The 26,038-nt window shown below is 32.7% G+C and overlaps 3 protein-coding genes across 18 annotated transcripts; 2 read left to right on the forward strand and 1 right to left on the reverse strand.

Annotated features, from left to right (window-relative positions):
* Positions 1 to 4,288: 4,288 nt before the first annotated feature.
* On the reverse strand, positions 4,289 to 7,055 carry LOC105628974 (transcription elongation factor SPT4 homolog 2). The gene is made up of 5 exons (XM_012210486.4): positions 6,871 to 7,055; positions 6,693 to 6,784; positions 6,489 to 6,544; positions 5,501 to 5,562; positions 4,289 to 4,602 (listed from the first exon to the last, which is right to left on the reverse strand). Exons 1-5 carry the CDS (start codon positions 6,958 to 6,960, stop codon positions 4,552 to 4,554), a joined length of 351 nt encoding a protein of 116 aa, XP_012065876.1. The 5' UTR covers positions 6,961 to 7,055; the 3' UTR covers positions 4,289 to 4,551.
* A 4,123-nt stretch (positions 7,056 to 11,178) lies between these two features.
* On the forward strand, positions 11,179 to 13,490 carry LOC105628957 (PPR superfamily protein). Its single transcript, XM_012210463.4, has one exon. It carries the CDS (start codon positions 11,439 to 11,441, stop codon positions 13,320 to 13,322), a length of 1,884 nt encoding a protein of 627 aa, XP_012065853.1. The 5' UTR covers positions 11,179 to 11,438; the 3' UTR covers positions 13,323 to 13,490.
* Positions 13,491 to 17,334: 3,844 nt separating this feature from the next.
* Positions 17,335 to 25,699, forward strand: LOC105628965 (Pentatricopeptide repeat (PPR) superfamily protein). 16 transcript variants are annotated; one of them, XM_089720151.1, is made up of 6 exons: positions 17,335 to 21,200; positions 21,626 to 21,868; positions 22,012 to 22,039; positions 23,498 to 23,553; positions 25,157 to 25,212; positions 25,403 to 25,699. In XM_089720151.1, exon 1 carries the CDS (start codon positions 17,550 to 17,552, stop codon positions 19,941 to 19,943), a length of 2,394 nt encoding a protein of 797 aa, XP_089576277.1. In that variant the 5' UTR covers positions 17,335 to 17,549; the 3' UTR covers positions 19,944 to 21,200; positions 21,626 to 21,868; positions 22,012 to 22,039; positions 23,498 to 23,553; positions 25,157 to 25,212; positions 25,403 to 25,699. The 16 variants fall into 16 exon arrangements, with proteins under 16 accessions (XP_089576277.1, XP_037494631.1, XP_037494632.1 ...); XM_037638703.2 differs by lacking the exon at positions 25,157 to 25,212 and having other exon boundaries at positions 21,626 to 21,702; positions 21,813 to 21,868; positions 21,945 to 22,039; XM_037638704.2 differs by lacking the exon at positions 25,157 to 25,212 and having other exon boundaries at positions 21,626 to 21,702; positions 21,813 to 21,868; positions 21,973 to 22,039.
* Positions 25,700 to 26,038: the final 339 nt, after the last annotated feature.

The following is a 26,038-nucleotide window of genomic DNA, read 5'->3' on the forward strand; positions in this document are numbered from 1 at the left end:
GAGATTTTGAGTGCTTTTGGAGTGAAAATTAAGCATCTATTTATAGGTGTTCAACTAAAGGAGAAAAAGGCATTTTTCATCGTTGGATTCTACGCACAACCGCTAATCAAGCTTGGTGTAATCACCGGTGGTCAGCGTACCGCCATTGTAGTTAAACACCTAAGGCTGGCAGTCGACAGCAATCACGAGTGCGATTAGGGTTTTTGATTCGATTCAATTCTACTTTCAACTAGTTCGACCGGTTCATAACTTATTTGACATCTGAGTTGGGTCCATGATATACTGTTGGAAAGCTCTTGACGTCTATTTTCATTAATACCAAGTTTTTTTAAAAAATTCTCTGTCAAAAGAGTTATAGCCTAAAGAGTGAACAAAGATTACATCCAATCCTTTATCAATTCGCTATTGATTTTGAACCTCACTCCTTATTATTGCTTTTACACAATATGAAAGTATAAAAAAACACATTATAAGCCAAGATGCTTGCCGAGATAAGCCATTGGTAACTCATTATATATAGATATATTAATTTATTTTAAACATGCGTTGCATGTTGTTTGTACCTATTGTATGTCCTTGTGTTTTGATTCTTTTTATATATAATTTCTTATTAAATTTTTATAGATGATATTTTTCCATATCCCTAAAAACTTTGAAGACCCTCCAAATTGAGTTTAAAACTGAGTTGGATATAATTAATTATGATAAAATTATTTTCTTGTTCTTCAGCTTTCCAATGCTTTGCTAGAAGAAATTTCAACATTTTTAAAGAGTAATAAAATTTCTTATTGAGTTCAAATAAATTGAATCATAAAACAAAACTTCTAACTAAAATAAATTTATTTTCGTATGACTTATAAGTGTATTTGCATGTAATCACTTGCAATAAGACAAAATAAAATGTATTATAAAAATTTGTTGAATAATAAATACAAATTGCATTAAAATAATAAGTTGAGTTAAAATAAATGGAACACAACCAATAAATATAAATAATATGTCTATGCTTCTATATCTATCTATCTATATTTATATTTACTATACATAAAAGTGGGAATGAAGGGAATAATGAGATTTCTGATAACGCCTTTGATGAAATTCAGGATGTCCTAAAATAACCTTAGTTATAGTCAATTAAAAAATTACATTTTATTAGTTGATCGGATATATTTATAAAAATTATTTTTTAAGTTAATCATGAGTGCTCTGATTGTTTTCCCACTTATATGAAGAGTGAGAGGTCTCGAGTTTGAATCTTCTTGACTGCAAGCGTTTTCACTAATTTGGTGAGTCTATAGGCGGATTATTCCTTGTTGTGTAACCCGCAATATTATTTCGATCCATCAGGCATCCTAATGAATAAGAAAAATTATTTTTAAAAAAATACTATAAATAATTAAGGTGGCGTTTGTTATTGTTGTTGTTTTCAGTTTTCTGATTAATTTTGGTAAAAAAAAAAAATGAAACATGTTTGTTGTATAAGTGTTTAAATTTATTTTTTAACTTTTTCAAAACAGTTTAAAAACAAAAAACGTGTTTTATGAAACTATAAATTGTAGTTTACACGGTTTTATTTATTTATTTTGATGATATGCTTCTCTCTTCTCTCTCTTACATGTCTCTCCTATAAGTCTCCATCTCCTACAAATCTATCTCCTACATGTCACAGGTTTTTCGTGTTTCAATTAAAAATTATATCTTTTTAAATATTTTATTATCGTAGTCTCTTTTTTTATCTCTTTTAATATATATATATATATATATATGAGTTGATTTTGTATATAAAAAATGTTTATAAAAAAAGAAACTCAGAGGAAAAGAAAAAGAACAGTTTTCAAAAATTAAAAATCAAAAATCAAAAACAATTTTTTGTTTTTTAAGAATGAAAAACAAAAAACAAAAAATATAACAAACTACCCCTAAGCATTTCAAAATTTTAAATTTTATTTTTACTAAATTTATTTTTTAATAAATATATATATGATAATAAGACATTTGAAAATTTTTTAATATTTTATTTATTAAATAATTAATTCTATTTTGATTATAATTTTAATATGTTATCTAGGGATAGATAAAAAAAAAAAGAAAAGATATATTTTTTATTAATATTCTTTTTTATGTTTGTATAATTTAATAGATATATTTTTTAAAAATAAATTTTCAAATAGAATATATATAATATTTTAGTTATGTGAAATAAAAAAGAAGAAAAAAAGTATATTATTTTTATTAATATTATTTTCTTTATGTTTGTAAGGTTTGATGTGATATTATTTTTAAGAAGTAAAATTTCAAATAGAATTTACATAATTAAACCTTGGATGGCAAACGGTTGAAAATTTTAATTTAAAATATATATATATAATAATTTATTGATATATTGGTACATTTTTATACATTGAGACATTTTTTCTTATGTGAGTTTTAGAAAAGTGTTATTCCTAATAATAATTTTTATTTTATTTTTCGTTACTGAATAATTTGTAATTACTATCGTTTTAATTTAGTAAGAGATTTATATCTTCCTTCAATAAATAGACAGCCTATTAATGATTAAACATTTTTAATCTTCTTGATATTTTTTTTCTCTTATATCATAAGTTTGTTTACTCTTAAAAGAAACTAGTGTTTAAAAAATAGAAAAAAAAAACTGTTTAGGTCACTTTTTGGAGTTTCAAGAATTTGTGTGTGTATACATATATTCATTTCTCTGATGCATTACGTAAATAATACTGCAATTGTAGTCGAAGTGATTTTCATTATCAATTCAAATCATCTTCTCATTTCTTTTCTTTTACCTTGCAATAAAAAATAATTTTTTATTATTTTCATTATAGTTATATATGAATATTGATTTGGGATTGAGAGTAGGGAGTTAGAGATTGAGTGATGACTTGATTTTCTTTCGGGCACTTATCAGGATTTTTAAAATCTGCATTTATAAATTAGAAACTAAAGGATTAGTTATAGGATTGGGCTGAACATTATTCTGAGATCACTTCATTTTATAAAAATAGAATTAAGTACATAAGAAGTAGCATTACAAGTAGTTTGTAATATAAAATGCAATACAAAATAACCACTTGTATTTATTTTAATCTAAACAAAATTTATACTTTAATATTATGTAGAAAAACAAATGAGTATATAATGAATATAGTCAACGTGCAACCGCACGTCATACAAGAGACCGGTAATTATAAATATGAGAAAGAGATCCAATTCATAGATAATAAATCAATAAATCAAGTTTCAATGATAATATTTATTCACTCAAACTCAAAAAGAATAAAAATTCATATCTCAAATGTCAAGTTTAATTACCTATAAATGGTTTGTTTGCAATTTCATATTTTTATTTATACAAAATAAGTAGTTTAACTATTAAAATGTATTGTTCAAGAATTTAATTTGAGAAAGGAATTTTTTTTTTGTTTATGGAAAATAAATTCTCAAATTTAAATAAAAATAAATACATTAAAATATAATTTAACTGTAATAAAAACTTTTTAAAAAAATTATATTAGAAATATGTTATAAAATTACTATATATATACAAAAATTCAATTAGACCATGTTCAACAACAACTTTTGAGCTGACTTTTAACATTATGATTATACAACTTTATAATAACTTTTAGAGATTAAAAGAACTAATAACTAATAGAGTAGGTAATAGCTACTATGTTACAACAACTAACAACTCTTTAAAAGTTTCCCATGTTAAGGAGGCGGAAATAGCTAGCTGTGCGATCATACCTAAAAAAGAAGAGAATGGACTGAAAATCAGAAAAGACCAAAGACATCCAGAGACCAAATTAAAAGTATAGAAATATGACAGAATTAATACTCCACTTGTTTTTTCGTAAAATAACTTGCTGAAAAATATTTTTTATAATTTTTTTGTTGTTTGAGTCGTTCAAAAATATAAGTGTCAAAGAAAAATTAAGCAATTTTTAAAGAAAATGAGTTCCCATTTTCAAGAGAACATTTTCCGAATTTTAATAAACTTATTATAATCTTATATATCCATATTTTAACAATTTAATAATTATCGATAGCCACTACTACCACTCACTGTTTACCACCATCGGCTATTGTCGACCACCACCACCAGTCACCAGCAGCTTTCATAATTTAATATATTTTTTTTCACATTATTCTTATATTTAACTTAAAATTATTAAAATATAAAACTTATATTATTATTATTATTTTTTTTTTTATGGTCTTATAAGTTAAAAATTTTAATATTTTAACTCATTTATAAATTACAACCAAACAATGAAAAATAAGTCATTTAAAAAATATTTTCCTTGAAAAATATTTACATATAGTGAATGGGGTAAGAGTATTCAAGTACTAAGGAATACAGTTTCAAATGTAGTTTTCAATTGATTACATCTCACGAAACATTGCCCACAAGTGCAAATTGCATTAGCAGCCAGGTAAGCTTAGAAAAGATACTGACTGGACATTCACTTGAGAAAACCCTGTCTCACAAAGTTGGAGATTCAACTCGACAAAAATAAAAATTCAACTTTACCCTCACACACGTTTTGGTGGAATGTATTGCACACGTTCATCTTCACATAAATTCTGCAAGAAGCCCAACAGAATGGTCAATTTAGATGACGTATGACGCACAATATACATAAGAGAACGAACATAAAGTTCAAAATATAAAAGATCAAATAAGCATAGTAGTCAGCTTAATTCTTCCATTTTGTCTATTTGTGATTCTCTCTGCCTATCTGCCATATAAAATGCAGCCACAGAAAAGTATTTAGCAGCCAAAAAGAATCTCATGAAATTTTTTAAAGACTGATCCGTTATAATCCCAAATCAAGAAATGGAATTCTACCTTCAGCCGTCAAGTTAAACAAAATCAACATGAAACGTATTCCACCTTAATCTCAAAGTAAGAAAAAAGGAAAAAGGAGAGAGGGAAGAAGAAAAGAAGGGTTAAGGAGATAGAGAAGGGACGTTCAACCACCAATATAAGCAGCAATTAGCATGACCAGTAACATGAGGCTAAATGGTGCAAACGAGCGCATTCTGGAAATAGTAACCTTCACAGCAGTACAAAATGCTCCAAAATCTTGGAATTTTAAAGTGCCATGAACTTGCAGCATAAAGAGACCACAGTGCATGGTTCAAATAAGTAGCAAGACAAACATAAACACTAGTAAACTTAACAAGCACCATTCCATCTTTTTCTCAGACACGACCTATAAAATAGCAAATCAACCTCAACATGTTCACACTTAAAAGGCAGTTGATTCTGATGGAACATTCAAACTATTAATCCTCTTAAGTCAGCAGTAAGTTAGTACTAACCAGCTGAATTGGACTTGTGCTTAGCATGCATAAGTCAATACTCAGTTAATCCTCTTAACCTTTGAGTGACTAAGTAGATAGAAAAATTATTTACTTAAGTGGAAAATCATTTTCAGCAATGAGTAATATAAATTGCAGTGAGCACAAAGATATAAACCTGCAAGTCTTCTGGCAGTGCCTCTGAGACAGCAAGAGTGTAACAACCGGGAACGAATCTTCCTGCAGAAGATTTAAGAGAAAAATCTCAGTGAAGAGGATTGCTGATCTAGTATACCACATCATATATGTGACAACACATGAAAATGACAAGACGCATCACTATGTTCCAGGAGGTAAAAACACATTCAATTCTAAACCACCGGCTCTCTCTCCAGAATCCTCTCTATTTTCCATTGTTGCTCAACCACAAACTTACATGTGGCTATGATTTATTGTTGACCATGAGATCATCAACTTAGAGTTAGAATAAATGAGTTGAGTACTTGGGCGAGAAACAAATTGTTTGGTGAAGAGTAAAAGAGATTATGGTGAGTGAAGGAAGAAGAAAGACCAAGCAAAGTTTAGAGTGTGTTTTAGTAAGACTACTTACTTACATTAGTATTACTTAATTATAGACAGAGCAGAATTGAAATAAAGAATTCATATAATCAACCTCAACAGTTTGAGATTAAAGCTTAGTTGTTATTGCTGGTGTTGTTTGAGAGGTGCTATTCAATTGTAAAAATTATAGTTTAGTCATTCTTAATAAAAGTTTCTTTCAATTAAGTCCATCTTTCTCTCTTTTCATTTTCCAAATATAGGAACCAGAAATCCTAAATAGAACATCAAATTAATCTTAAATAGAACCTAGACCTGAACCTGATTCAGAAATCCTAAACACAATCAATCCTAGATCCTCCTGCCACGTCTTCTAACTTTCTAGGCATCCAGACTTGGTATAATAAACAAGCTTGAAAGAATACTTGTTCTCCACAAGAATACTTAAATCCTTGTAACTCATAAATTCAAGGGGTAAAAGGCACTTATAAGATCATATTGCACACCGCCTTAATAAAAAGGCAATAACTAGTTCGTGAGAGGAGAAATAGAAGTCAAATGGAAAAACAAAGATGTAAGCAAAGCAACTGCAGAACTGTCCCTCATACCAATTCTCAGCCAGCGAGCAGCCCAGCTTCTACTTGGGTCCATTACAGAAATTATTCTAGGAACATGCCAGCAACAAGCAAATCGTTAGAAAATAAGATAGTTATGGAGAGAAAGTTTGTAGTTTTAAAGAGAATGCATTAGCATTCACAGAACAACTAAAGAATGGGACATCCCATGAATAATGAAAATAAATAAATAAATACCCATTGAAGTTAGGGGTAGTGCAGTCGACGACACGCTCATGATCTTCATCCATTTTAAAGAATGGGCAATTCTCGCATCCAGACTCTCTAAACTGCAACATAAATATATCCCCTTTGTTTAAAATTAACTCAACCCATTATTTGGCTATGTAAGAAGAATGGTAAGGAGGGAACTGACCTGATCGTAGGTTTTAACGAGCCGGCAACGAAGACAAGCTCTCAGCTCATGACCAAAGCTAGTCGGAATTTGTGCCGGTGCGCTTCCCATTCTCTTCCGTCTTATAATTAGTCTGCTGTGGCAAGCTTGTGATTGGAAAAAAAAAAAATGCAGAACACTCTCGACCCTTTTCTGAGTGTTGAGGCTTCGAAACTTGCCTGAAATAACGAGGACATTAGGACCTTAACCATTCCACAGCGATGGGTTGGGTAGGAGTAAGATTGGGCTTGGCCCAGATACCCAATTTACAACATGAGTTTGGGCCTTTCGTGCTTTGACCAATTAATATTTTTCTTTTTCTTTTTTTTTACTTATAGAAAAATGATTATATGGAAAAAAATAAAAATAATTAATAGTTTCCTTTGCTTTTTCACCTCGTACAAGGGTTGCTTGATGTTTAGTTTTGTTTCCTATTGCTTTATAGTTTTAGTGAGATGAGAAATACTGATTCTTAAAAAAATTTTCTTGAATAATATTAATAGAAGTAAAATATGAATGCTCAATAATTGTTATGAGATATAATATGTCTTCTAATGGGATGTGATACAAATATTTATAGTGTACCTCCTATTGTAACTAAAGATGTAAATGCCTAGTAAGATTTGAGTAATAAATGTTGAGCGAGAATCTTGAACATTAATTACATATAATAACTCTTTCATCGAGCATACCTTTAGTTGAATTGGTTTGAATAATGCTAAGTCCATTCTATTAATCACTCGGTCCATTCTATTGCTCATCTCATTTTATTGATTGATCATCCCATTTTATTGATTGCTCAACCATTTTATCAATTGCTCCTAACAAAAGTCCCCCCAAAATATATCGAATCGTTTATGTTCGGTTGAAATATTTAACATATTTGTTCATTCCATTTTCTTGTTCTCTTCAATTGATTATTCTTAATCTATTTTGGCCGAACACTTGTAACTCTTCCATGTCTGCGCTAATTGTCCGTTGCTTTTTTTAAAATTATGCACCTTTTCAGTTCTAGTTGTTGATTCAAGCATCATCTTTAATTGATGTGATTTTTGGAGCTTGCGTGAATAAAAGTGAAAAATTTTATCAATAACTTGGAGCCTGATTTCTAAGCATGATCAAATCAGGATGGACAAGACTTGGGTCCAGATTAAGTTGAGTAAGAGAATGGGTCTAACATAGCCATTTTCGATGTTCCCCCAAGTTGAAGGGGGGTATTTTTATATATTTTCTCTAATGAAATTTTATATTTCTTTTTCTCAAGGTCTTTGATTTTGAGTTCTCTAACTCATTTTTATTTTGAGCTTACTTAGGCTCATGATTTTAAATGTTCAGCACGCTAATTTTAGTGCTTCTACCATTTTTCTCTATACTTTTATTTCCTTTTTGTTAAAAGGATATATAGTGTAATTTGGATGAGTGTTACTATAATTACGATGATCAATTGTAATTAGTAACTTCTTTATTCCTTTTTTTGTGAATTGTTTTTCCTCAACATTTTTTGCTCAAGAATATGATGTTCTGGATGTGTAATTTACCTGAGCAAAGTGCGGTCTACTGAATCTTGTAGGTGATCGTCTTCTTATTGAGTCCTCCTTCTTTCATTCATATGGAACTTTGATCTATGCTTGCTGGATTTCCAAGCTTCATCTAGCTGCGCATTGTTGTTTGCTCGGAACATTAATTCTGCAAAGAAAGTGGAGGATCAATATTAATGAAATCAAACAATTTTCCATGCTTATAATTTTTTGACATGGCTCTAATGGCCACTTTTGCATTTAAGTCCTCAATTTGCGTAGCTAATTTCTGAAATTTATTAAGGTACTCCTTGAGTGATTCTTGATCATCCCTTTTTAGATCAATCGGGTCTGATGATATCTTTTTCCTTGGGATACATGTGACAAATGGAGCTTTGAAGGTAAAAGCTAGTTGGGCAAATGATGCAATTAATCCTGTTTTGAGCATTTGGTACTACTCATGTGGCTAGTCCATTTAAAGTGGTTGGAAATGCTCGACATAATAGAGCATCTAGAGTTGTCTGAATGTGTATTATCGCCTTAAAGTTAGCTAGGTAATTTCTGGGATCTGTTATGCCATCGTGTGTTTGAAATGTTGGCAACTTGAATTTCAAAGGAAAAGATACTTTTAGTATTTCTCGTCATAATGGAGAATCATTCCTGAGCCCATAATCACTGTTATCTCCCGCCACTCTATATTCCTTAAGAATCTATATGATTTTTGCTCAAAAGTTTCTTTTGCTCAAATCTTTGATTCTTGCTTGAGAGTATTCTTTGCTCGCCCCTTTGATTCTTGCTCAGGAGTTTTCTTTGTTTGTCCATTTTGGAACATTTTTAATGTTCTTACTGTATGTTGTTTTTGTCCTCCAAGAGGATTCAGTTTCTTCAAGGAGGTTCACTTGCTCCTCCTCTTCTCCTTGAACCACTTGTTTTCTATTCCTAAGGGAATAATTATGTTACTGGAAGGTTAAGAAGAAGGTTGAGAACGTATAAATCGTTCTAGGACAGACACAAAGTTATTATATGCTTCTGCTAAGGCTTTTGTGACTTGCGGGCCTGTCATGGATGGAGGATTAGGAGCAGATGGAATGCCACTTTTGAGTATGATCATTTGAATGTGTTACAATATTTGAAGCCAGGCTGGACGAGACTCCATTCCTGCATTTTGAGCTTCATTGAGCAGATTTGAAATTCATTGGATGTTATTTTTAAGATAATTGTTGGGAGAAATTATTGAAAAACTGAGGTGTGTTCCATGTTCACCGCACTAATTTGATAGAAATAAAATATGAATGCTCAAAAATTGTTCTGAGATGTAATGTCTAATGGGATGTGATACAAATATTTATAGTGTACCTCTTATTGTAACTGAAGATGTAAATGTCTACCAAGAATTCTACTAATAAATGTTGAGCGAGAATCTTAGACATTAATTATATGTTTAAATGACTCTTAATAATTTTTTGACCGAGCGTTACCTTTATTTAAACTGATTTAAGTAACAGTCGATCCATTCTATTAATTGCTTCGTCCATTCTATTGCTTGCTCAGACCATTATATTGCTCATCCCATTCTATCGATTGCTTCTATCAATCTATTGCTCATTGCATTCTATCGATTGTTCAGCCTATCTTATCAATTGCTCCTAAGAAATATTATTTTCTTAACAATTGCTGTTATTTTTATTATTTTTCTTTCTTAAATGGAATATTTTTCTTAATATGAAAAAATTGCACTATTGTCGTCAATCTAATATTTGGGCCTTTCCTTAAGTTTCGATCGGAAATGGAAGCTACACATCTGCCAAACCTATTTTTTTATATATAAATAATTTATGTTGTATATTGTTATATTTTTTAATTCACGTGTGTGGCATTATTAATGAGTAAAAAAAGAGAATAATTTACGAAAATCCATTTTGAAGAGATAAAAAGATATTTATCTATCGATAGTCATATAAATTTATTAGATCATCACTTTAGATATTTGGTGTAAATGATTAGGGGATTATTTATCATATTTACATGTATGAAAATTGTTTTGATTTTATTATAATGTTAATTAGATATTACTATTAAAGATATTTGGTGTAAATGATTAGGGGATTATTTATCATATCTAATTATGATAACGCTATATTACTATTAAAGATTTATAAATATTTGACAATTAGAGTAAAATCATGTCTTCCATCAATAATGTGTAATACACCTATAAGGAAAGAGATGAAAGCAAACAAAGAAGTGTAGGAGGTCAATAGGGCCCTAAATGAGTCAAGTTTGCCGGACTCGAAGCTCAATTTACTAGAATTTAACTTGGCTCGAGTTCGGCTCGATGAATGCTCGATCTTAACTTGAAATTTAAGCTCAATTTGAAAAATTTTCAGTTTGATCTTAGTTTGAAGCTCAAGTAAATCTAATATATGTATAAACTCGATAAGACGAATTTTATGCTAAACATCATTAAGTTCGAGTTCGGCTTGTTTGCTAAACAAACAGGCTCGAGTTTGATGCTAAATTTTTTTAAAATTTTTCAAGACAAATCAATTGAAATTTGCTGTAACAACTTTACAATTGAACCAAAATTATTGAATATGATACCATACCACCAAGAATTAATCCAGATTAGGGGAAAAAAAACCAACCCACAGTATGATTATTTGGAAGCTAAATTCTTAAAATAAAAAGAAAAGTACCAATGAATTTTCCAAAGCCAATCAAAGATTTTTCCTTTTCCGAAATGGCGAAGAATTCATACAAATAAATGAAAAAAAGAAAATGTCAAGAATAAGTGAATAACTTCAAAATTAAAAAGAGCGAAATAGGTAAAGCATACTTCTCCTCTTCAACGAGGGAGATGCCCACAAAGCTTCAATCTTGGAATCAAAGTCGTCAGATTGAATGAGCCACAGCGCTCGTTATCAAGACAACGTAGTTTCCTTTCTCCCTTATCTTCCCTCTTTATTGAAAGCGTTGTTGATGCCGTAAGCTAAACAGCAGTCTAACAAGCATTCTCGTCCTCAATGCATACACATGAAACTAACATGGCGAGAAACAAAATCAGTATCACCTCTGGCGAATCTTCTATGCCAACGATTCACATCAACTCCAAACTCCAAGGAGTCAATTTCAATCAAACTCAAAGAGATGGTCTCGAAAGGACTTTATGGCCAAGCACTAGTTTTCTACAAAAAAGATCTCCATTGCGCAGGTCTCCATGAAAACTCCTTCGTTATCCCTACAATTATCAAAGCTTGTGCTTCTTCCTTTGATTACTATGACTTTGGCCTTCAATTACAAAGCCTTGTTCTTAAATCAGGTTTGGACTACGATCCCATTATCTCTAATGCCTTCATTTCCTTTTATGCTAAATCTTTGGATGATGTTGAACTCGCACTTAAGGTGTTTGATATAATGCCTATTAGAGATACCATCTCATGGAATTCGATCATAAATTGTTGTATACGAAATGGGTATTTCACTAAAGCATTTGAAATGTTTAAGGAAATGTATAAATTTGGTTTTGTACCAAAACCTGAGTTGATTGCTAGTGTTATATCGACTTGTGTAGGATTAGGATATTTGAAACTAGGAAGAGTCATTCATGCTCTTGCTATTGTTGATGAGAGGATTGAGGAGGAGGTTTTTCTTTTAACTTCTTTAGTTGACTGGTATATTAAGTGTGGTGATTCGTCTATGGCTTTAAGCCTGTTTGATAGAATGAAAGTGAAAAATGAAGTTTCCTGGACTGCCATGATTTCAGGCTGCATTGCAAATTTGGAATATGACATGGCCATTGATTGTTTTCGGGCAATGCTTATTAGTAGGATTAGACCTAACAGAGTAACATTGATTGGGATTTTACCAGCTTGTGCTGAGTTAGGTTGTGTTAAGCATGGGAAAGAAATTCATGGATATGCATTACGTCATGAATTCAATTTGGATCATCATTTCTGGTCCTCGCTTATTCCCGTATATTGCAGAAGTGGGGATATATCTCAGTCTGCCAGGCTTATTTTCGAGAGGTCAAAAGTTAAAGATGTTGTGATGTGGAGTTCAATTATTGGGAGCTATTCTCGAAATGGAGATGGCATTGAAGCTATGGAGCTCTTTAGGCGGATGAGAGGGGAAGGAGTTGAGCCAAATTCTGTGACTCTATTGGCAGTAATCACTGCCTGCACAACCTTGACTTCACTTAAGCATGGAAATGCAACTCATGGCTACATTATGAAATGTGGCTTGAACTTTGATATTTTCATTGAGAATGCACTTATAAATATGTATTCAAAGTGTGGTTGTCTTATGGCTTCGCATCAAGTTTTCAAAGAAATGCATAAGAAAGATTTAGTGTCATGGAGCACATTGATTGCTGGTTATGGCTTGCACGGTTATGGTGAAGAAGCTTTATATCTTTTTTGTGAGATGCAAGAGAAAGGGGTAGAACTGGATGCAATCACCTTCCTTTCTGTTTTATCAGCTTGCAACCATGCTGGCCTTGTCAAAGAGGGACAACAGATTTTCAATAATGTGAAGAAGGATGGGAAAATTCCACTAACTATGGAGCATTATGCTTGCCTGATTGATCTTCTTGGAAAATCAGGGAAAATTGATGATGCTTTTGACATCTTGCAAACGATGCCCATGAAACCTAGTGCAACAATATGGAGCTCTTTGGTGTCTGCTTGTAGAACTCATGGAAGATTGGAAATTGCAGAAATACTAGCACACCAGCTTATAAAAACAGAACCTGGAAATGCTGCTAACTATACTTTGCTGAGTATGATTTATGCTGAATCAGGTAAGTGGTCTGGCGTAGAAGAGGTGAGGAGACTTATGACACTTCAGGGACTAAATAAACGCTCTGGACATAGCCAGATTTCAGTAGGAAATTACAACTCTACTTTGTTTCCAATTTAGTTGTACAGTTCAGTAAGCCGACATTTCTTAAGACACCGGAATTTTAAAAACTATATATATATATATTTTTTAAAAAGTGGGTGAGAAGAAGACGAGCAGAATTGATTTGTACGTGAAGAAAAGTACACAAAGTCTGTATGAAATAAAATGTATATTCTTTCCCTCTTATTCAGCAACTGCCTTCAGTTTTTTTTCTTATGTTCCTATTTTTCTGTAACACCCACCGGCCAATCCCGGAGAACCAGACGACAGATGCCACAATCGGTGCCGGAGCACCGTCTTATGTCCCTTATTAAAGCTAGATCACAAATTAGAAGTGGTTAGATTTTCATAAGAGGCAAGTAATTAATTTTTTTTTTTTTTTTTTTTTTTACAAACAAATAAATAAAATAATAGTTAAGGACATTCCTACGAAAATTTCGCAAGAAGTTCCCCTAAAAATTAACTTGCCACACAAAGAAAATATACACACTTCCAATTTTCTCCAAACCCCAAAACTCTAATTCAACACAACATGCCTCAAGCACTTCTAAATATCCATAAATATATATAGGTTCCATCACAATATTCTAAACACATTCTCTTTTCAAGGAATATATAATTATTATACACAAAAAATATAATAAGATGTTATTTAATAATTCTTAAGAAATTATACACTTATTATATACAACCTCCATAACACAATATTTTATATACATGCCAAAAATCACCATTTACAAAATATTTTACCCAAAATGGTATATCTACTCTGATGCTACTCCTCTGGTCTTGAAAAACATCCTCCGCTCCTAACTTGCGTGTGATAAAAATCAACGCGCTAAGTGGAAGACTCAGTGATGCTAAATAATCAACAATTAAAATAACAAGAATAGCCAAGGGAAGTTTCGCAAGTGCTTTAAATTACTCAATTATATAAATACCGAAATCACATTAATTTAATTCAAACACTTTGAAAGCAATAAGAAGATTATAAATATAAATATGTCTTCATTTTTTTATAGCAAAAATAACATTTCATTCTTAGTTAAGGCTCGTACTAATACAGAATGAACATAAGCAGATTTGATCGTGGCCTATGTTAGTGCCACCCCCATCTCACAATCGTGGCCTATGAAAGCGCCACTCCCATCACACAAATAAGCGCGTCCGCCTATTTAGAAGGGCTAATAACCCTAGCATATGATCATAGCTTCACATAACAAAATCAATCTCATCATACCATATTTCAATCATGCATAGTAGAGCCCAAATCAAAATCATTCTTTCAAAATTCTTAAGCAAAACACTCCATTACTTAATACCCATCATTTCAAAATTTCTCAACGTACAACTTACAAAAATTACCACATTCTTTTAAAGATATCTATATAATATAGTATAAAAGTACATAAATCAAGAAATTTTCGGCATTTTCATAAACATGACCTTTGCTGTGTTCTTGAGACATAACTTGAGTTATAAGTCTCCAAATTGAGTGAAGTTAAATTCAATAGAAAGATAAGACAAAATGCTACTAATGTTATGAAGGGACCACAGCCTAGATCAATCAGAAAGATAGCAAACAAAAGTTAGGAACACAGACCAACAGATCAGACCTGATTCAGCAGAACCAAGTCCAATGTTTATTGAATTCCTACTTAACCAAACACTCAAATTAAACCAATTCAGAACGAGAGAAGTCTCAAGACATAGGACAACAACTTTTATGAAGAACTCAGAACCTAATCTTGTCATTATAGTGGTCAAAATGGGCACTCAATTCAGTGATGCATGTGGCCCGACACAACAGAGTCAGTTTGGGTGTTTCAGCCATAAGTTGGGCTATGTATCTCCAAATTGGACACAAGAGGATGGGTTGAAAAGCTAAGAGGTAGAGCTACAACTTTTATGAAGAACATAAGACATTATTTTTCCATTTTAGTGGTCAAAACGGACAAGCATTTCGGATATACAGGTAAGACACCATAACATAACCAGTTTTGGTATTTAAATCATAAGTTGAGCTACAATTTCTTGGAATTAGACAAAAGAATATGTTTTGAAAAGCTGAGAAATAGAGCTACAACTTTCATGAAGAAGTCAGAAACAGATGGGAAGTGTAAAGGGGTCAAAAATGATGTCCAATCCCACTTAAGAACATATCTAACATTAAAATTCATCAATTTAACCAAAACATACAAAGTTTCCAAAATACATTCAAAAAAACTAAAAATTAAAAACAACTTAAAAAAGTGAAAGGGGAAAGAAAATATTAGTGCATTAACCTATTCACAAGTTTGAATAAGCTTGGAAAGCCTTACTCCTTGGCTTTCTCTTTACGTTTAGAGGATGGTTCTCCAACCTCTTCAAAGTATGAGAAATTAACATTAAAATCAAAAATTGACAAAAGAAATAGATGGAGCATGATTTAATGCATCAATAATATGTCTAAACCATGAATTCTATTTATTAATTCACACAATCTCAAAACCACAATTTACTTGCTTCAGTGGTAACTTCACTTCTCTTTGCTTTTAATCACTAATCTCACCTTCTACTACTTAATTCTTAAGAATTAAGTACTATTCCATAGTTTAATTAGGTAGCTTAGTGGTAATTGGAGGTAAGAAAATGAAGAAAATGAAAGAAGAGGAAGAAGATGAAAATGGCGTTGGAGAAGGAGAAGAGAAGAAAAAGAAAGTTAACTTTAAGGTGACAAAGTCAAATTTGACTTCCTAATTTAACGCCAAATGTGTGGCTAAGATCAAGTCCTAAGTAATCTCATCCAATGGCTTTAAATATTCCTCAAATAATTCTCTTCTACTTATGATTTCACTCCACCAATTAATTAAATTAACTCCACTACCATAATTCCTCATTTATTTCTTAATATCCCACACTAGAAATAATATTCATTTAATACATAACCTCTCCAATAATATTCATGAAATATTTTCTACCCGCCTAAATCATGCAAACATGCTCCAAAAATAGTAAATAAAATATTAAATATGCATAGTAATTTTTCCGGACTAAAATAATACCAAGTCCCAGACCGATGATACTATTCACAGACTGGTAAATCACTATTACCGACACTAACAGAAAATCAGACTGTTACATTTTCCTTTTAATTTACAGTTAAAATCTAATAAACTATTTCATTTATTTCATTAATTTGGCAAGATGCATGCATAACTTATTCTTTTATGCTATCTTCCTGTTTCTCCTTTGGAACTTAAGGCAAGGCTTGAAGTACTATACAAAGGGAAATTAGCTACATTTGAGAAAAGGAATAAAAAAGCTATAATTATGATAAAAATAATTTATTTGGTGAGATAGATTATTAGGGAGACAAGAAGAACATGAATCAAGAAAGTCATATCTAGTGTGGGTTCGGATTTACAGGTCGGGTACCCGTTACCCATTGTTTTAAAGACAAAATATTATGATAAGTGATGGAATTGAACTCATAACCTTGTTTGGCAAGATGCATGCATAACTTATTCTTTTCTCCTATCTTCCTTTGGAACTTAAGGCAAGGCTTGAAGTATTATACAAAGGGAAATTAACTACATTTGATAAAAGGAATAAAATAGTTATAATTATGGTAAAAATAATTTATTTGGTGAGATAGATTATTAGGGAGAAGAGTTCTTGGCACCGAAGAACATGAATTAAGAAAGTCATATTTGGTGTGGGTTCGGGTTTACAGGTCGGGTATCCGTTACCCGTTTGTTTTAAAGACAAAATATTATGATGTGATTAAACAACTTCACCACCTGGCTACTTGTCATCTTTGACATAAGAGATACACAAAAACTGTTTTCGTTAGGTATTTATATTATTATGTTACCTGTTACCTGTCATCTTTGACCATCATTATTTATATTACCTGTTTTTTGTTCTATTTTAATTTTAATATCATTATGTATTGTAATTTTATTATTTTCATGTTGAATTTTAATATTAATTTTTTAAATATATCTTTTGCTGCATTTTCAGGCTTGATTCAGGTTTCAGATGGGTTCGAATTCAATGTATTGAATGAACTTATAATTAAACGGGTATTTAACAGATTCGGGTATAATGGATAATGTCTAAACGGATTCGTGTGTTTTGACAATCGGATTTCGGGTAATTGATTTTTAGCGGGTACCCGCCCGCTGCCATCACTTGTTTCTAATCTCTCAGGTGGCCGAATATTTAAAACTAAAAAAGGTACGAAATTGTATCATTATAAACATGAGAAGTATAGATCACGTCCGTACAGTGGCAAACCGTTATGCATCCCATCTTCAATTATGTTGCCCTCAAAGCTCCAACTCTGGTTCATTTGCTCGTACCATCCATGCCCACATGATAGCTTCTGGGTTCAAGCCACGTGGCCATATCCTGAACCGTTTGATTGATATTTATTGCAAATCAGCAGGACTTGCCTACGCCCGCCATATGTTCGATGAAATTCCTCAGCCGGACATAGTTGCCAGAACAACGTTGATTTCTGCATATTCTGCGACTGGTAGTCTAGAACTTGCGAGGGAAATATTTTTTGGAACTCCGTCAATTATGCGAGACACTGTTTTCTATAACGCCATGATCACTGCCTATTCGCATAATAATGATGGTCATGCTGCTATTGAATTATTTTGTGACATGAGAAGGAATGATTTCAAACCTGATAATTTTACTTTTACCAGTGTTCTTGGTGCTTTGGCGCTTGTGGCTGAAAACGATAGGCAGTGCCAGCAGCTGCATTGTGAAGTGGTGAAGTCAGGAACAGTGTTTGTTACTTCAGTGTTGAATGCATTAATATCTGCTTATGTTAAGTGTGCATCCTCACCATCAGTCTTATCATCGTCCTTGATGGGTGCAGCTAGAAGATTGTTTGATGAGATGCCCGAGAGAGATGAGTTGTCATGGACAACTATTATTACTGGGTATCTGAAGACTGATGATCTTGATGGAGCCAGAGAGTTTTTTGATGGAATGAGTGAAAAGTTAGCGGTGGCATGGAATGCAATGATTTCAGGTTACATGCATCGTGGGCTATATCAAGAAGCATTGGAGATGTTTAGGAAGATGTATCTGTCAGGAATGCGGTTGGATGAGTTTACTTACACAAGCATTATTACTGTTTGCGCCAATGCTGGTTTCTTTCAGCTTGGTAAGCAGGTGCATGCTTACATTTTAAAAACTGAAGCCAAGCCTTCAGTAAACTTTTCATTGCCTGTGAATAATGCATTGGTTACGTTATACTGGAGATGTGGTACTGTTGATAGAGCTCGAGTGGTATTTAATAAAATGCCAGTGCGGGACCTTGTATCATGGAATGCAATTTTATCTGGATATGTGAACACTGGACGTTTGAATGAAGCAAAATCCTTTTTTGAGGAGATGCCTGAGAAAACCGTACTGACATGGACTGTAATGATATCAGGGTTAGCACAAAATGGATTTGGGGAAGAGGGTTTGAAGCTGTTCAACCAGATGAAATTAATGGGTTTCAAACCATGTGACTATGCATTTGCAGGAGCAATTACTTCTTGTTCTGTGCTTGGATCACTGGAGCATGGACGCCAGCTCCATGCTCAACTACTCCGTTTAGGATTTGATTCAAGTCTTTCTGCAGGAAACTCTCTGATAACTATGTATGCAAGATGTGGTGTTGTTGAAGCTGCACGTTCTATATTCCTTACTATGCCTTATGTTGATTCAGTATCTTGGAATGCCATGATTGCTGCTTTGGGGCATCATGGACATGGTGTTGAAGCAATTGAACTTTTTGAACAGATGGTGTTGGAAGGCATATTGCCTGATCGGATAACCTTTCTCACAGTTCTGTCTGCCTGTAGCCATGCAGGTTTAATTAGAGAAGGGCATCATTATTTCAACTCAATGTATGCTGTTTACAATATAACCCCAGGTGAAGATCATTATGCCCGTGTTATTGATTTGTTATGCAGAGCTGGGAAGTTTTCAGAAGCAAAGGCTGTGATGGAATCAATGCCTTCTGAGCCTGGTGCTCCAGTTTGGGAGGCGCTTCTTGCTGGGTGTCGGATTCATGGGAACATGGATATGGGCATTAAAGCAGCAGAGCGACTCTTTGAGCTGAAGCCCCAACATGATGGAACCTATATACAGTTGTCAAACATGTATGCAGTAGCAGGCCGATGGGATGATGTGGCCGAAGTGCGGAAGTTAATGAGGGACCGAGGGGTGAAGAAGGAGCCTGGATGCAGTTGGATTGAGGTTGAAAGCATGGTCCATGTATTCTTGGTTGATGATGCTGTGCACCCTGAGGTGAATGCTGTGCACAAGTATCTTGATGAGCTGTCCAGGGAAATGAGAAAATTGGGATATGTCCCTGACACAAAGTTTGTGTTGCGCGATATGGAGTTTGACCAAAAAGAATATGTCTTGTCTACTCACAGTGAGAAGCTTGCAGTTGCATTTGGACTTATGAGGCTTCCCCGTGGAGCCACTGTCAGGGTTTTCAAGAACCTTAGAATCTGTGGTGATTGCCACAATGCATTCAAATACATGTCAAAAGTTGTTAGCAGGGAAATTGTTGTGAGAGATGGAAAGAGGTTTCATCACTTCCGGGATGGTAAATGCTCTTGTGGTGATTATTGGTAGGCAATTTCTGATGAAATCCGAGACAGTCAATGTTCAAGTCAGAAATTTGTCTGACTTTTTGATTGATTTTCAAAGTATAGCCTTGCCTTCAACTATATTTCAAAAGTTGCAGGAAGGAAAATTTTGTAAGGGAGAAAGAGGTTTCATCACTTAAGATGTGGTGAATTGAGTGATTACTGTGTTAGGATTCAATAGTTGCGGAGTTAGCTCATATAAGTAGGGTTGAAATCTCAAAGAGTTAGGGTTGAAATTAGAAATATGTTTGAGTTTTGGCGGAATTCTGCCATAGCCTTTCCAGTTGCCACCAGGATTGCAACTTCTGATGTAAATAATTCTCTTCAGAGGATTATTAACCAAAGTTTTTTCCCCCATTCTATTTATTTACCCTATTTCCCTTCAACAGAAGAAAAAGTAGAAGATTAGAAGTTCAAGAACTTCCTTTCCGATCTCCAATGGGATGATTGATTTTTCATTTAAGTGGTAGCTCCGGCATTTGTTATTCTCACTTTCATCTATGGTCCAAATTGCTCCGTATGAAAGGCTTTTTCTCAAGACATCACTTCTTACCCAAGCTTCTTCTCAGGTAAATGACATCAGATCCACCCACTGCAATGATTCTATATTTTGTATCCTTGTGTTTCTGGAGTAAGAAGGCTCTATGTCAATGCAGAAAGGATAGAACTGTCAGAACCTGGGATTCAGGTTGTTCCCCTGCTGCTGCATCACTCCAATTGTCAAATATTGTTTTTGCAACACATTTTGAGGATTTTAAGAAACATGAAATTGCAAAAAGCTTTTAGAAAGAAAACTTTGAAACAGCAATTTCTCAAGTCTCTTCTGGCACAGATATTTTTTGTGGATTCGTGCTTGATTAAGCACTTATGCATAACTAGAGGACTGTGGTTCAAGTTGAAGGATTATGATGCTTTCTAATTAAGCTGAAAATAGGAGTACACATCTGTCGAAGGAAACTATTGGATTGTTGGATTTTTAACTATATAGTGCTTCTGGTTTGTCGTCATATTTCCAGTTACCAAGCATGATTGCTGATGTATAAATGCGACGGCCTAAGAGCATCATTGCAAGGCACTTACACAGATTCTTTAAATTGATAAGCCAGTATACTAGCTGATACATTGACCAAGAAGCATTCTGAATAGCACAGTTTAATTATTTATTTAATTCCACTATAGATCACAGAAATTGGTACTCAATTTCTTTGGTCCTTGCAGTCTGCAGAGCCCATGCTGATCACAGGTGATATTTCCTGATAACTGTAATCACCAAAAGCTTTTTCTCTACTTTCATTATTTATTTTCTGTATCGTATTATGAATAAAATGATTTTGCTCGTGTATGTGTATCCTGCACAAAATCTGTTTAAATTAGAAACTTCATGACATAACTTCATATGTAGGTATCAAAATTTTCATTTATTCACTTCCTATTCCTTTGCTTCTAGTTTCAAGATGTTAGTCTGATGTGATTTTATGACATTTTTGCTAAGTTCTGTATTTGGTGATTCCATTCCAATGAAATTCGTTTGACAATATAAATAGATGTCAACTCCAGGTCCAGTTACATAAATGTCTTATCATTATGCAGAATGGTTCTTATGTTGAACTCCATATTAACCAAAGTTTTTACGCCATTCTATTTATTTACCCTATTTCCCTTCAACAGAAGAAGAAGTAGAAGATTAGAAGCTCAAGAACTCCCTGTCCCATCTCCAATGGGATGATTGATTTTTGATTTAAGTGGTAGCTCTGGCATTTGTTATTCTCACTTCATCTATGGTTGAAATTCCTCCTTATTGGATTGTACGATTTGCAAATATAACATCGCTTCTGGTTTGTCGTTATATTTCCAGTTACCAAGCATGATTGCTGATGTATAAATGCGATGGCCTAAGAGCATAATTACAAGGTATTTACACAGATTCTTTATTTAAAACCAGTATACTAGCTGATACATTGACCAAGAAGCATTCTGAATGGCACAGTTTTATTATATATTTAATTCCACTCAAGATTACAGAAATTGGTACTCAATTTCTTTGGTCCTTACAGTCTGCAGAGCCCATGCTGATCACAGAAGGTATTACCTGATAACTGTAATCACCAAAAGCTTTTTCTCTACATTCATTATTTATATTCTGTATCGTATTATGAATAAAATGATTTTGCTCGTGTGTGTGTATCCTGCACAAAATCTGTTTAAATTAGAAAACTTCATGACATAACTTCATATGTAGGTGTCAAAATTTTCATTTATTCACTTCCTATTTCTTTGCTTCTAGTTTCAAGATGCTAGTCTGATGTGATTTTATGACATTTTGGCTAAGTTCTGTATTTGATTGATTCCATTCCTAATGAATTCGTTTGACAACATAAATAGATGTCAACTACAGGTCCAGTTACATAAATGTCTTATCATTATGCAGTATGGTTCTTCTGTTGAATCTCCATAGTAAATTAGTAATCATAATGAATTGAAGTGTAAAACATGATTCCCATTGCACCTAGGGGTGAGCATCCAGTTCAATTTATTCAGTCAATTTGACCAATTTGATTCGGTAAATAAATAATATTCGGTTAGAAGTTAAATGAAACTGCACAAATTGACGTAGATTTCAGTCTTACTCTTACACACTACCAAAATGCAAGACTTAGCTCCCTCTCCCTATTTCTCACTTCTTTTTTTATTCATCTGTCCATGCAGTAAAATTGTTTTATTTACCCTTCTTTTTTTTTTTCTTTTAACACAGGAGGAATCTGTAAATTTAAGGTAATTTGCAAAATTTCGGTTAAGTAATAACAAGGAATAGATTTCGATTAGTTTAGTTAATTAGTAAATTTAGTTAAAGTCGGTCAGTTAATTAGGCAAAAAAGGTCATTAAATTCAATTAAATGATTGATTCAGTTCAATTGGGTTAAGTCAAAAAAAATTTCAGAGTACTTAAGTTCGAATAAAAATGTTACTCAAATTGGCCAAATTGATTGAATGCTCCTTGCAACTTGCACCACTTTTATCAAAGGAGTAAACTGTAATATTATATATATACTAAAATGAAAACCAAAATCATTGTTCATGAAACAGTGATTTGACAATTTAACCATTTTCCTTTTATGTTATTCCTATTTTGTCTTATCCTGTATTTTCACGATCTTCCATCAACTGACTTCTACACCGACTTCGATTTTTTGAAATACAATGACTTCACTTCCATTTTATGTATCTTCCAGGTGATTTTCTTTTTTGTTTGCCTTTACCCTCCTTGCATCTGCATTCTCCATTTTCGTTTCTCTCTGAAAACTTCTCTCTTTGCAAATCACAGTTTCAGTTCCGGAAGGGTGAAAAGGGAGAATTTTGATTCTAAGTTACTATTCGAGTTAATAGAATCTTTCATTGTTTATATTTAATGTTCTTTTTGCTGCATGTACTTGAGATGCTTGATATGCATTGATTCTGAGTTTAACTTGGATATTGGTTAAAATTTTCATTTTTAGGATTTTGATTCAATCTCTCTTCCTAATTGATTGAAACTCTCAACAGGTTTACCAATCAGTTATTGTTATTTTGCAATGTCGCTTTCAGCTATGTCTGCTAAGGTATGCTATATCTTGCTTAAAGTTGCTTATTGTGAATCAAATTGAATTTGTTTCAGCTAGATTCATGTTATTTGATTGAATACGTGCTATTGTTTGCTGTTATTAACCTTATAGAGGTTCTGTATAGGCTTAGTTTGTGGAAATGAATGAAAAAGAATGTCACAACAAAACCTCCGGTTCCATTTTTGTATTTTTCTTTGGGCTGATAAATTGTTAGCAGTTACCCATGGTCAAGAATAGAGTTTATGATAGAGTTTTTAACTACCAACAGACACTTGGATCAGTCAAAGTGTACTGCATCCTTAAGCAAACTTAAACAATGTGAAATGAAATGTTTTATGAGGAACTAGACTTTCAGGTAACTGAACAAAGGGAAAGTTATAAGTAACTCAATTCGCCTTAACAAATCCGGATCCACAAACATGGTTCTGAGATTGTTAACCTGTTCTAATAAAACTACTAATTAATGTAAAGGTTTAATTTGATTATCTCATTAACAAACTAATAAATCCCACAGATTGAACAAATTAATATATATGTATATAAAAGATAAAACTGGAATTTAATTACCTGCTGCAAGCCCAAAGGAGAGAATGTGAATAAAAAAATTCTGGAGATAAAAGTGCATCATGATCCTTCTCTCCTGCAACATTGTGATCTCCTTGAGCATGCCTGACCTGGACAAAGAATTAATTAAAAAATTAATTGGAAATGCCAGATGGTTAAAAAGATTAAAAATGAACCTTTTGTGCCTGGTTGGCATTGAATTTCTGTTCAAGCTTCTGTAAATAGAGGAAAAAAATGGTGGAATATAAGGAAAAAGATATCATAGACTAACACATACAGTAGCTAGAAAAATGCAGAAATACTCTTCTTTTTTTTTTTTTTTTTTTTTTTTTTTTTTTTGAGGAAAAACATGAATATAGTTCTGCAGCTTGCCTCCTCCTTGCAGCTCTTTCTTCAGTTCTGAAGCTAAAAGGTGTAGTGGAAAATTTTGGGGACTGAGATTTATTTTTGCAAGCGCTCATAAACTTTGAGCAACTGACATACAAAACGAAACACTATTAAAAATAACTCAAAATTCCTTCTAAAAAATTCTCACATGCGTCTTGGAGTGATCTATATGTTTTGCAGTATACGTAAGTCAGAAATTAGCTAATTAGACAATTTGCAGCCAATAATTATATATGCTTTGTAAATGTCAAGTATATTACTCTGTTGGCAGGAAATGCCATCTCGAGCGAATTGTTTTGCTTCCAGATGCCAAGGGGGTAAAGAGGTGTTCTTGCCTTGAAATTTTAAATCTCATAGAAGATAAAGACATAAAAAAATTGGAATTTCTTGCCTTCTTTGTCAAATTTGATAGCATTCATACCTTCTATCTTCTGAGTGAGGAGTGGCTAGGGTGTGCTTAGGTTCTCAAAGACATTTTTTTAAGAAAAACAAGAGTGCTTGGTGGTTGATTATTATTACAAGATAAATAGTATAATTTAAAGTTTATTTTGAAGCTAAAGCTTTGCCTTTTGCCCCTGGACAAGTTTTATTTATTTTTTCTCAATGCTAAGTAAATTATGGGCTTTTAGTGAGTTTTGTTCCTTTCTAGGAGGTAGATGGACTGGAGCAATGTAATAAATATGCCTCTTGAAATAGTTCACTCAGGTTTTTTTTTTTATCCTTTTCTCTGTTTTACTACATAATTGTCTGTGGCATAAACTCTTCTCAGATCATATTATGAACCATTTAGTTTTTTCATCCAATTCTGTTAAAATATTGGAGATGGTTTTTCATTGCACAAATCTAACTGCATAATATTTGGATTTTTTTTTTTTTTTTTTTTTTTTTTTGCAAGGCACAATATTTAGCTTTTTGAAGAGAATGGGGAATTTAACAGAGAAGTTGAATCGGAATAAATCGTTTGTCTTTGAAGAGAAAACAGTGACGTTTCTTTTTGTGTGGGTGATTAGGGATGAAGAAATCGCCATTGCCAATGCAGAATATATATAACTGGAAAAGAAGCATTGGTGAAGCTATTGAGATGGTGTTTGGTGAATCTATTGAGATGGTGTTTATTGCTTCTTTAATTTATAAGTGACACATGACTCGTATTGTTCATGCATTGGAATACAAACACAGAATATTTTGACAATCACAGCTTCTCCTAAGTGAGTCTGGTTATTCGCACAAAATATTTTGACAATCACAGCTTCTCCTAAGTGAGTCTGGTTATTCATTCTATACAAGACACAAGTTTTTTTTTTTTGTCATTTATACTGGTCGTACAATCCTTTTACATCATTCAAGGCAAGTAATAGTTTCATTTGCTGGCCAAAAAAAAAAAAAAAAAAAAAAGAGCGCTGACAATTCGTCATTGTTCACCTTACCCATGTAGCAATCCTTCTCCAACAGCAGAGTACCAATTTTACATTTTATTCATCATTCTTTTAACAGTTTTACTCATCATTTAACTTAATTATAAACTAAAAAT

Source organism: Jatropha curcas, chromosome 4 (genome assembly GCF_041381405.1).
Source record: "Jatropha curcas cultivar XTBG-Jc1 chromosome 4, XTBG_Jcur_1.0, whole genome shotgun sequence".
NCBI classification, from domain to species: domain Eukaryota; kingdom Viridiplantae; phylum Streptophyta; class Magnoliopsida; order Malpighiales; family Euphorbiaceae; genus Jatropha; species Jatropha curcas.

Bases quoted from the DNA above. Each gene is read 5' to 3' on its own strand.
- LOC105628957 (XM_012210463.4), top strand. From the start codon at position 11,439: ATGAAACTAACATGGCGAGAAACAAAATCAGTATCACCTCTGGCGAAT.
- LOC105628974 (XM_012210486.4), bottom strand. From the start codon at position 6,960: ATGGGAAGCGCACCGGCACAAATTCCGACTAGCTTTGGTCATGAGCTG. The intron at 6,785-6,870 runs GTCAGTTCCCTC...TTTATGTTGCAG, and splicing joins TCGTTAAAACCTACGATCAG to TTTAGAGAGTCTGGATGCGA. The intron at 5,563-6,488 runs GTATGAGGGACA...AATCTTCTGCAG, and splicing joins TGCTCGCTGGCTGAGAATTG to GAAGATTCGTTCCCGGTTGT.
- LOC105628965 (XM_037638699.2), top strand. From the start codon at position 17,550: ATGAGAAGTATAGATCACGTCCGTACAGTGGCAAACCGTTATGCATCC.